Source organism: Nicotiana tomentosiformis, chromosome 4 (assembly GCF_000390325.3).
Source record: "Nicotiana tomentosiformis chromosome 4, ASM39032v3, whole genome shotgun sequence".
Taxonomy (NCBI): Eukaryota; Viridiplantae; Streptophyta; class Magnoliopsida; order Solanales; family Solanaceae; genus Nicotiana; species Nicotiana tomentosiformis.
The window spans coordinates 125,094,312-125,106,433 of NC_090815.1; the positions used below are offsets into that span (position 1 = coordinate 125,094,312).

Below are 12,122 nucleotides of genomic sequence, written 5' to 3' on the forward strand. Positions count from 1 at the left end.
CAGAATTGCGGGAAAGCAAAGTATGCAATTAATAACCCCAAAACTTGAAATATACCTTTTCATTCTTTTTCTCTTTGGTATTCGAGAAGTCATCGAAAGTAGTAGTAAAGAGAAACTTCGTAGTAAGCTATTGTTTCATAAACTTAGCTTGACCATAAATTCCTAAATTTATTATGAAAATTTTAATTTGGGTGAAGTTTGGTTTGAAAATGAAAATGTGTTTGACCATCTGTTTTGGGTGAAGTTTGGTTTGAAAAAATATGAAACATGACTTATATCCACAAGTTTTAAAAACTATCACAAATACCTAACAATACCATTATCAATAACATTCATTATATTATCACAAACCATAGTCCTGAACATAAATAAATTTGATACAAAATTATTATTTTTATAATGAACTACATAATACACTATCAGATGACCGAGAAGACGAAGCAACATCGTTACAAAATAATAAATGGTGGGCTCTTTTATAAAATACAAAAGTTTGGGGTAATTTTAAAAAAATATAATAGTTATATTTTGGCCCAAAATCAGCTATTGAGCAGGTTTTAGAATTTGGCCAAAATGTAGGCAAAATCTATGACCAAACATGTGTTTGCCAAATAAAATCCAAATTTATTTTGACAAAATCTATGGCCAAACGGGTCCTAAGTCTTTGTTATTTGGACTTTGAAAAAGAAAGTAGAGTTTTGCCGCAACATTAAAATTATCTATACCTTACGAATTCGAGCGGTGAAAATCCGTATGAATAATTTGTTTACATCACATCCTTAGGATGCCGAGTTCGAGTAAGGGAAGCAACTATAAGTAAAATGAATGCGAGATATCTTGGGGACAGTCCGGACTTAAAAAAAAAAAAAAAAGACAAAAAAAATAAAAAGCAGTATTATCTAAACAACCAAAAATTTTAACTCATCTCCTGTACAATATCGAGCTCAAAAGATACATACATCATTCAGGAAAAAATTCTCCAATAAAATGGAGAAACGAGAAAATATTGTAAATTTATTAAAAGGAGAAAAATGAATTTTAATCCTCCCTATTAAAATAGAATATTTTTTTAAATCATAAAACCTTCATCCTCTGTTTTTCCAGCTCTTCATCATCTTCCCCAAAAACTATACACTTCCAGCCATTTTTATTCTTCTTTAATCTTCAAGAATCAAACGAAAATGGAGGTTTTAACAGATCATAAGGAGCCCAAAGAGCATCTAAAGGACAAGGCCGATTAGCATCAAGTCTAGCCCAAGGTTTCCCTTTTCCACTCCAATGCAATAAACTTACTGGACCAGGATGTAAATCTCTACAAAGCCCACGAAAATTATCTCCACCTAACCCATGTTGATTCCACCGGTGATCCACCGGAGCTATATTTCCGGCGAACACTAGCAAAAACGGCGGCAATGAACCCAATTCATAAATTCTCATTCTTTTTTGTAATTCCATCCATTCTTCGATTTTATTCGTATAATCACCATTTCTCCAACGATCAAGATCGATTACCATTACTCCCGTGTTAAAATAACAAGCTTTACGATCCGCAAATGTTAAGGAAAGTGATGGGTTTGACCAAAAAGTTGGTGTAAAATATGAAGTGAAATTTGCGTTGCAATATTCTGGAGCGGCTAGAATTTTGTTTTCACCTAATGGAGTTGCGGCTAATTTTGCAATGTCATCAACTAAGACCAAATCGGAATCCAAGTAGACAACTTTTTTAACACAAGTTGGTAAAATATTGGCTAAGTAACTTCTTGCGTAGTTTAAAGGACAATCGAGAGCTGAACGGATTGAGGTTGAAATAAGTCCGGCAACATATGAATCGTCGAATTGATAGACTTGGAATTTAAGGTAAGGGAAAGACGCGAGAATGGTGGCGCGTAGGAGTGACGCGTTTGCAGAAGCGGAAGCGACGAAGTGGAAGATTGTGTTTTGTGGACAAGATGAGTGTTGAAGAATGGAAAGAATAGCTGCCATTGAGCCACGTATATAAGCGGAATCAAGTGTCATAGCTACGTGAACAGCTTCAATAGAGCATATTAAGTTTTGGGTATTTTCAATGGAAGGACATTCAGGGGAGTTATAGAATTCAGGGGCTTCTCTGAACAGTTGTGGGATTTTTGTAACGGCGGCATTGCGTATTCTAACCGCAGCGGCGGCGGTGGTAGTGGTGGCGGTGGAAGAAATGATGAAAAAAGAAAGGAAAAAAAGAGGTAAGAGTTGGCGTTCTGACTTCATGTGGGGGAGTGATGTTTAGATTTGGAAATGAGAAGAGGGAGTGGATTTATTTGATTGGGTTTTAGTCCCTCGGATTTGGTGTTTGGGGGGGGGGGGGGGGGATAGAGATAGTTTGAATTTGAAGGTATGGACACGGTTTTGGTAAGTGACAAAGAAACGTACGTACTAAAGAGAAAACGGAGGTGTTCGAGACAAAGACAGAGATGTAAATGCAAAAGAGTTTAACTTACGTTGATTGCTATAATAAGTTGTTTACACTATCACAGTAAATTAACTTATATATGTTGTTTACATGTGCAATAAATCTTTTATACTATAAAGTTAAAGTGAATAATAATAATGGTAACTTTTAATAACAAGTTTAATATGGTAATATGAAAGCAATAGCCTATTATAACCGATTAAATCGACATTAAAAGGGTAAATATTCTTACACTATCAATCGTTATATCTTTAAGTCAATGTGAAAAAGTTTAAATTCTATGCACTAACAATGCATATAGTTTTTATATTATCAGTTAAATTAGCTGACAAGAACGAGCAACAATTTAATACTAATAAGGTAACTTGATATAATTAGTTAAATTACATTAATAGTATAATTTTGCTATGCATATAACTTAAATTCAATACGAAAGAGTTTATGTTTTTGCATACTGATAAAGTATAAACTTTTTACACTATCGACTAAAATGTCCTAGAATAAACCAAGTAATTTTCTAATATAATATTACACATACTATTTAGTTTTTTGAATATACTTATGTATATGTAATTTGTATGATATTTTTTATTTTCTTATTATACAAATAGTGCTAACCTAAGCAGCAAATGGCTTAGCATATGATACACACGTCCTTGGATCATGGTGGGGTAAAGCTGGATGGGTGGCGTGGTTTCTCATAAGGGAGAATTGGGGTTAAGTCAAGGGGGAGTTGGTTGAGTTCGTACTAAAACAAGACTACATGACTTGTCGTGAGACAATTACTATTTCGAGAGTTAAAAGAAATTTTTTACAAACATGTTTTGTTGGAAATATTTTTTTAATATTTTAAATTATTAATTATTGGAATATATAGTAGTAGTATGTTTTAGACTCAAATCCATTTTACCCCCTTAATTTTTAAGGGTTGGGAAACAATAATCCCCTTCAATTTTGAATGGGAAAGGGAACCCCTTGTGCAATAGCTTTCCGATGAAACAATTTTTTTTTAATAAAAATCTTTTCTTTTTTTGAATAGATAATTTTTAGAATAATCAAGTTCTTTCATTATAGCCAAAAGCTCAACATATGACAAACAATTAGGATTTATATAATTTATGGAGTTTCCCGCTAGCCTTCTTTCTACATAGTTTAAGATATGTTGGAATGTAAATACGCCTCCATAATAAATTTTTAAATATTATATTATCAACTATAATTTCTGTTCAATAAAGATATTTTTAAAATAAGTAAAGTTTAATAATTGCTTTAGTATAATAATTTGAATATACAAAGAAAATACATAAATAATAAATTAATACTCATAGAAACAATCGTTTCATCTAACATATGTCAGAGAATTGGCTATTTAGTGTATCTTTTTCCCTTCATGAAAGGCTAAAGCATCCGTGGTAAATGTGCGTTCAACATATTTCTTGAATTTCGTATGTAATTTTTTTTTTTATTGCAAAATTTTTAACAATGGCCTCAATATAATAGAAAAGTATCTTAAAATTTAAGAGCAAGAAAGAAGAAATTCAAATATTGATTTGGATAAAAAATATTATACTTCACCTTTGAAAGGATAGAGAGAGAAAAAAAAACTTTATTTTTAAAAAAGAAACTCTCACCAAAAAAAAAATTGCATAAGGGATTTTCCTTTCCCATTCAAAATGTGATGAGGGTATTGTTTTCCAACCCTTAAAAGTTAAGGGAGTAAAGTGTTTTACTCATTTTTTTTTTTTATGTAGTTTCTATCTATATAAATGTTATTTCAAAAACATAGAAATAAATTGAAACAAAAAGAATTTTTTGTTAGCCTTCTGGCGTTGTGCACACTTTGATTAAAGCACTTCCGTTCTTCGTGCTATAAGAGCATCAAATCAAATCAAATCATTCAGAGGATAAGATCAAAGAAGAATAGCAATTGGCAGTAAATGAAATAGTAGTAGCGTGGTACGTAGTAGCTACTAGCTAGTAGGAATTAAGACGAATAGGTCAAATTAAAGGTTGATTTTGATATCTAAGGTCACAGGGACAGGCTTAGGCGTAGGGTTAATGGGGACCAAAAGTTAGAATGAATTTAATGAGATTTTAACATGAAGCTATCTTGATTAGATGCCATTCCTCGTTAGTAGGATTATGTTTCTTCATTAAATATTCTCAATCAAGTTATCACACATTATGGACATTGTTATTTGTACGTAAAGAAAAGTTACGCATTGATAAATTATTTCTACGTTGTAATTGTCTTTTTCTTCTTTCTGTGTTGGGGGAAGGGAAGCAAGACATGTGAGAAAAAAAAATATCTTCTAAAGTGTAGTCTGATTGGTAGGCTTTGAATTCTTTAATTTCATTTCATGCATTCAACTTTTCTCTAATAAAAAGTGTACTTGACATATCAACTGCAAGCTTATCTTAATGTACTGCTCCTTCTAGTACGAATTTTATTTCCTCTCACACTCCGTACTAAAATAAATTTGAATTTGAAAATTGAACTTCAACATAAATGGTCTAATAGGGAACATTTACAAGTGAAATGAATGAGCACTGTAATCATTATTAGTAGTTTAGTACTATAAGCACATTTGTTAATTACAACTTAAATTAGAATAGGTATATGAAAATATACTCTCTTTGTATCAGTTATCAACAAATTAAAATAATGTGCGTGAAAAAAATAGACACCCATAGGACAGCAACGATAATTATACATTATCCCAAACAAGTTGATAGTAAAACATATTCCTTTTGTGTGAACATCTTTGACTGGGTACAGAGTTCAAAAAAAATGAAATTTTTTGAAATTTGTGGTCCTAAACAAGTTAAAAAAGGGCCCAAAGTATTTGTGCGGTTATAAAAGTTTCTCATTAAGGGTAGAATTGTAAGTTTAAGCTAAATTATTTTCAAAATTAGAAAGAGGTAATTCTTTTTTGAACGAACCAAAAAGGAAATAAATTCACATAAATTTGAACGGAAAGTGTACATATTTATAATAAATTGGTTAGCTTTATGTTAGACATCAACTTACTGAAATTGAGCTTGTCACACAAACAGAGTCAAAGAGTCAAAAGTATAGTTAAGGTATAGTTGCTGACATAAAACGAGCAAATAATAATCCTTCCCATTTGTTTATTCACTTGAATTCTTAGGACCCGTTTGTCCATATAAAATCTTTTCTTTTTTCGAAAAATCTTTCAAAACTTGTTTGAAATTAACTTTGCAATTTTTTCAAAGATGAGTTTTCAAGTTTAAAAAATGGTAAATCATGTAAAATTTTATTTTTTTCCTCATAAAAGTGCAATGCTTTTTCAAGTGAAATATATGTTCATTTACAATTTTAAATTTCAAATACCTTTTTTAACTTAACTAAGGATAACTTTTTTTTTTCTTTCAAAAATCACCCCTAATAAATCATTAGTTTTGAGTCTTTTGACCAAAAGTTTGAAAAAGATCAAAAGTTTAAAAAATGTAAGCACGAAATTCCATTACAGCAAAGCTGATTGGGACGGTTCAGTCGCACGAGTTGAAAAGTCGTTACATTAATTTCGGGACTGCAAATTCAAGCGAACGGGTATGGCTATCTATACATCAACCCTTTATAATTTTGAATTTTATAAAATAATATTTTTAAATTTTTTATGTATAAAAAATAGATATTTTAGGTATAAAAATAAATATTTTATGTGTAAAAAAAATAGGTAGGATCATAAAACTAAAAATAAGTTTGTAAAGAGTCAAAAAACTAATTTACCCGTTCATGAAATAAGATGAAATATTTCAGGATTAAATTTGAGATTAAAATTATACTTTATTTGATTGAAGGTATTAACTAATCTCATGACAGATTAAACCTTAAATTTGGTATTCCCTTCGGTCCACTTTGATTAATTTTTTGGTTGTTTCACACATATTAAGGAATTCACCTTATAGCATTAATTAACAATAAAATTGACCATAGTAACCTTATTTTGTTCATTGAAAATATAACAAATACTCTTACTTCAAGGGAAAAGTTGAAAAAAGAAGAGTCAATTCCTTCTTGATATCTGAAAAAATCAAATATTATGCACCACAAAAAAAAATCAAAAAATCAATTAAAATAGATCAGAGCGAGTATTATTTTATCCCACTTAAGAGGTTGGATAAATAATCCCTAAATTAGCTATCCTTGAATAAAATGTGAAAATAACAATATTAGCCCCTTCAGCCATGTTCATTTGTAATTTTATATGTTTGGACTATAAAGTGCATTAACGCTTTGTTAGTGCCATAGAGCTAAAAACTTAAAATCAAAAGGTGCGGATTAGAACAAAGCAAATTAGATACCACCAGCCTTTATCAACCAATTGTGATACTCATTCCTATTAAGCACTCTACCACAAGATTTTTTGGCCTAAACGCATCAAACATATTAAACTTAAAAATTCAGCTGAAGCTACAATGCACTTCTGAGATTTTCACCACAAAAATTCATCAATCACCTAGGTTAGCTTTGTTAACAAATGTGCAATAACAAATTGAAATAGTTATTAAAAATTTTATTAAAAAATTAATTATTCAAATGTATCTAATTCACTAAAATAACCAAGGTTACAATTGAAAATAACAAATTTATCCAAGTTTATCCAATTTCAAACCAATCGCATGTTTTGGATTATTCATTGTGTATTTTATTTTTAATCCAATGAATCAAACAAAAAATTAGTACTAAATAATCTAGGATTATTACAGCTAGGATTATAATCCCAGGAACAAACTTGTCAGCCAACTAAATTATAACACTATTTATTAAGTTCGTGAAGTATTGACAAAATTTTACCAATATTGTAAGTTGACATGACGCCTAATTACGGTGAAAACAACCATTTATATATCCTAAAAATAGTAGCTTTGAAAATTAACCAATTTCTCAAAGCTGCTAAAAAGGACATTCCAACTTCGACTTGCTGACCTAATTTAATTCTTCCAAATGCAGCATATACAAGCAACTTCGCGTGAAAATACAGGAAACACAACCAGGAAAATGAATTATGGACTAACGTTCAGCTTTGCTATGTTCACTTTGTTTACCCCAAAAGTGGTAACAATTAGAATTTGTACGTAATTTTAAAGAAAATGTGGTTCAATTCAATACGGATAATTTAAGAACAACAAGTAATTAAGTTAAAGGTGAAATGAAAGATCAAATCAATTACAATGTGATAATCAAGCCTGATCTCAAGATAAACAATGAAATTCAACATCGATCGGACCATCGATATAAGCTAGGAAAGAGAATAATTAAAGAACACTTTTTTGTAATGGCTAGAAGACAAGAATGAAATTTTAATTGCTTTGATATTTGTGTCAACAATATGTCCAAGTAAAAGAATCTTTCTCTTTTATATAGTAGGAGAATTTTAGTCCTAGTACAAGTCTAAATAAGTTAAAAATCTTTTTTTTTTCCCGGTAAATATTGATCCACAATTGATATCAGACGAGATTCGCACCGTAATATCCGGTAGAGGGTGAATATTACGGCCTTCTACTTGTCATGCATAACCGTTTCCCGTGTTTCCCGATGTCTAGAAACTATACTTGGTCTAAGTCCGTTATTTCACTGTGCCTGATCCCAAATGCATCGTTCATTCTTCCCGAGTTTCGATACGAAGGGTCCTCGGGCCTTGATTATAATCATGTTGAGCCGTGCTTCCCCTCTGTTTCCTCATTGGGGAATCGGGGAAAACTCTGCCCCCGATTTTACCCATACACAAATAGTCCACTCGTTTCTCGGAAAGTAGATTTATCAAAGCGACGTGAAGTGATAGATTAACCCCGGTTCCTTCTTCCATACGCGACAACCGATTTGATGGGTCAGTGAAACGTCTCATAAGTCACGCTGTTCTGACTTCGGACGTGTCAACCGCTAATTGACCGTCCCCGAATGCGAAACGTCATGCATTGATTACCCCTTCTCTATAAAAGCTTCGATCCCTTTTTCACTTTTTTACTTTACGATTTCAAAGCTCCTTAATTTACCCTCAAACTCTTCACTTATTCCTAACCCCTTCAAACCTTCATACATTATTTTCAAGAAGTTCATATTTTCATATTTAAATCTTCATACTCCTTCTTCAAACCTTCAAACTTGACCTTCTTACCTTCATCCTTATCTTCAAATCTATAGATTTTTCAGAATCCGATGGCAAAGACCTCCAAATCTGTGCCTCAACAGACCGTCCCTTTAACTTCCAACCCGGCCACGGATGCCGAGGTGACCATGCATGAAGTGGCCCTGGAACCTCCCCTGAATAGCTTCATATCTGGGGGGAGGGGGGGGGGGGGCTCTATTGAGAACGACTTCAAAGCCCAGAAAGCCTCCAATCAACTAGACCGATACGAAGGGGGTATGGAGGTACATATGCTCTGTTACTGAGGATACGCTCGCTACAATTCGACTGCAACTTGAAGGGCAAGGAAGTGGCCGTCCCCGGTCCCAATGAGGACATTACAACTCACATGAAGGGGTATCTAAGTGCTTACACTTACCCCTTCACGCTTGCCCCGGTAGACCCTATAATCTTCAGCTTTTGCAAAAGGTACGAGGTCTACCTCGGGCAGATTCACCAGTCCTTTTGGAGGATCGTAATCCTCCTCCGCCATTTTGTCAACAACACCGAAGCACCTCGATTTACCATCGACCACCTACTTCGTCTCTACAGTCCCCAAATTTTCAAATGGTGGTTGATCATGCTCATCCGTTGGAATGGAAGTCAGTCAGCTCGAGTTTGAGCTCAAAGATCAAGTCCGGTAGAAAGACATGTATCAGGTTCTTAGTGAGAAAAAGGACGAGGACCTCAAGGACCTCCCTATTCTTCGGGCCGAGGTGGAAAAAGCTCAAAATGAGGCTCTGTCCGTGAAATGGTAGAACGCCGATCTGGTCGAGAAGGTAAGGATTTTTAGGTTTAAAATGAGAAGTTACGCATGGTGACTAACGACGCAACCTCACAGGTCCAAGAGAAGATAGACCTAATTGGCCAACTCCGGGCTGAGATGAACGAGCTCAACATTTCGGCCGAGACACTGAGGAGCAGGATGGACCTTCTAGCCTCGGAAAAGAAGGCTACAAAAAGAAGAGTTGGCGTCACTCAAGGACCAGCTCCAGGTGAAAAAGGATTAGGTCGACAAGTGGTCTCGGCTAAATGACGAACTTTGGGAACAACTGGATTCAACCATCTCGAAACATGATGACTTCAGCCGGGAACATACTGCACTGAAGTCCAAGTTAGAGGCAACCTCGATTGATTCCTCCGAGGTCGATGAATTGTTGGCCTAGTATAAAACTGATGTGGGGATAGCCGAGGCCCGTTTAATAATGAAGGCCAAATATGTAAAGCAGTTATCCTGGAGGGAGACCCTCGAGGATATCCACGCCCAGGGATTTGATCTTTCGACCGAGATTGAAGAGGCCAAGAGGCTTGAGGCAGATGTAAAAGAGCTTTATGAGCCCAAAGGTTCCGATGTCGAGTCGAGCACCGGTGAAGATTAAGCGTAGATGCCTTAGCTTCTTTTTGTTTTCTTCTGTATATTTTCTTTTTTTTTAGGCCGTTTTATCGTGTCTTTGTAAATATTTTTTGGAATATATAAACATTTTCCTTCGGCAATGTTGTGTCTTTTACCTTTTAACATATATTTGTAATTTTTTATTTGTGGATCATCCTTAATGCCTTAGCATAGAATTAGACGTAATCTGGAGCATCTGTTCTCTGAAAGCCCGAATGAGGCCCGATTTCGATGTTAACTCCGAGTTATTCGTGGCTTCGAAATTTTGATAAAAAATGAAGGCCTTTAAGATACTTGAGTGTTTTAGTTATGCACAACAGTGTTTTTCCGAGGGAACCCTTTAATAGGTTTTAATCATATGTAAGGGCCTTACTTTTTGTGTACGGACTCGGACGTCTCCGAGCCGTATTAGGTTGGCCATAGCCTTTCATGTTCGGGCTCTACCTAATAGGCTAGGTGCCTCAAGGATTCGATAGCCTGGGCCGTCCGATTTATAGGACTACAGTCCCCGAGTCGGGTTAGCCCATGGGCTCTATGATTTAGGATCTGTTATCCGTTCTAAGTAATTCAACGGATGCATCGATGGTGCGGAATGCGTAGTGATAAAATATAAAGAAAGAAAAGATTTCTTTCATTGTTTTGTATGTAGAGTACATAATCGGAGACACGTAATCCTTATACTGTGACAAGATTAGGCTGCATGGGTACGGTTCGTTTGACCGTTTGACCCTTACAACGAATTCTAATTACCAAGCCTTGGATTTTCATATTAAGTAATAACACTTTCTAAGGATCCTAACTTAGGGGGGTAATGGCCCCAGTACTTGATCTGGTATAGGTGATCAGCCACTCCGGCTTTAGGCCGACCTTCAAAACTAAAGCAACACGTTTTACTATTGTCTCGTTAAAAATCTTGTCGTAAAACCCATTTCGAAAAAAAAATGGTTCAAGGGAAAAAGAGTACAACACGTACTTTTAGACCTAATAATCTCATTTGCCCCCGGCCGAGTACCTTCCCAAGTTAGTATGTAATATAATAAATTTCAAAAGGGAATTGTGCTTGTACCTTAGGAGTAGTACCGTTTTAAGTGTGTCACGTTCCAGTTGTTCGGTAGTGGTACACCGTTTCCTGACTCGAGTTTATATGAACCTTTACCAGTTATTCCTTCAATTCTATACGATCCTTCCAAATTCAGGCCTAGTTTCCCATCGCTTGGGTTCCTTGTGTGTAGCGTTACTTTCTTTAACACCAAGTCCCCGGCTTGAAAATGTCGAAGGTTAGCTCTTCGGTTGTAGTACCTTCCTACTTGCTGCTTTTGGGCAGCCAACCTGACTAGTGAGGTTTCCCGCCTTTCATCCAATAAGTCCATACTCTTGGTTTTGGCCTCGTCGTTTGACATTTCGATAGCATATTGGAACCTGAGGCTCGGTTCTCCCACCCCGATCGGGATCAAAGCTTCCGCGCCGTAGACTAGAGAAAACATTGTCGCTCTGGTACTTTACTTAGAAGTCGTTCGATATGCCCACAAGACTTCGGACATGATTTCCTTCCACCTTTCTTTTAAATCAGTCAGTCTCTTTTTCAAGTTTTGGAATACAATTTTATTCGTCGATTCTGCTTGTCCATTCCCACTAGGGTGGTAAAGTGTTGATAATATCTTTTTGATTGTGGTCTTCGAAAAACTTACTTACCTTACTGCTGACGAATTATTTTCTGTTATCACAAACAATCTCAGTCGGTATCCCAAATCGACATATTATGTGATCCTAGATAAAGTCGATGACCTCTTTCTCTCGTACCTTCTCGAACCCCTAAGCTTCGACCCACTTAGAAAAGTAATCGGTCATGAGTAGTATGTATTGGGATTTACCGGGCACCCAAGGCAGGGGGCCGACGATGTCCATTTCCTATTTTATAAACAACCATGGTGACAGGACCGGGTGAAGCTCCCCTCCCGATTGATGAATCATTAGGGCGTGTCTTTGACACTCGTTGCATTTTCGTACGAAGTCTTTCGCATCTTTCACCATTTTATTCGAGTAGTAACCGACTTTGATTAACTTCCAAAACAGGAATTATGCCCCCGAGTGGTTCCTGCAAGTGCCCTCGTGGACCTCTCTCATAGCGTAT

At 35.1% G+C, this 12,122-nt stretch overlaps 1 protein-coding gene across 1 annotated transcript; it reads right to left on the reverse strand.

Moving 5' to 3' along the window:
- Nucleotides 1-895: 895 nt before the first annotated feature.
- On the reverse strand, nt 896-2,316 carry LOC104091584 (probable galacturonosyltransferase-like 1). Its single transcript, XM_009596953.4, has one exon. The coding sequence runs from the start codon at nt 2,242-2,244 to the stop codon at nt 1,165-1,167; it is 1,080 nt and encodes a 359-aa protein (XP_009595248.1). The 5' UTR covers nt 2,245-2,316; the 3' UTR covers nt 896-1,164.
- Nucleotides 2,317-12,122: the final 9,806 nt, after the last annotated feature.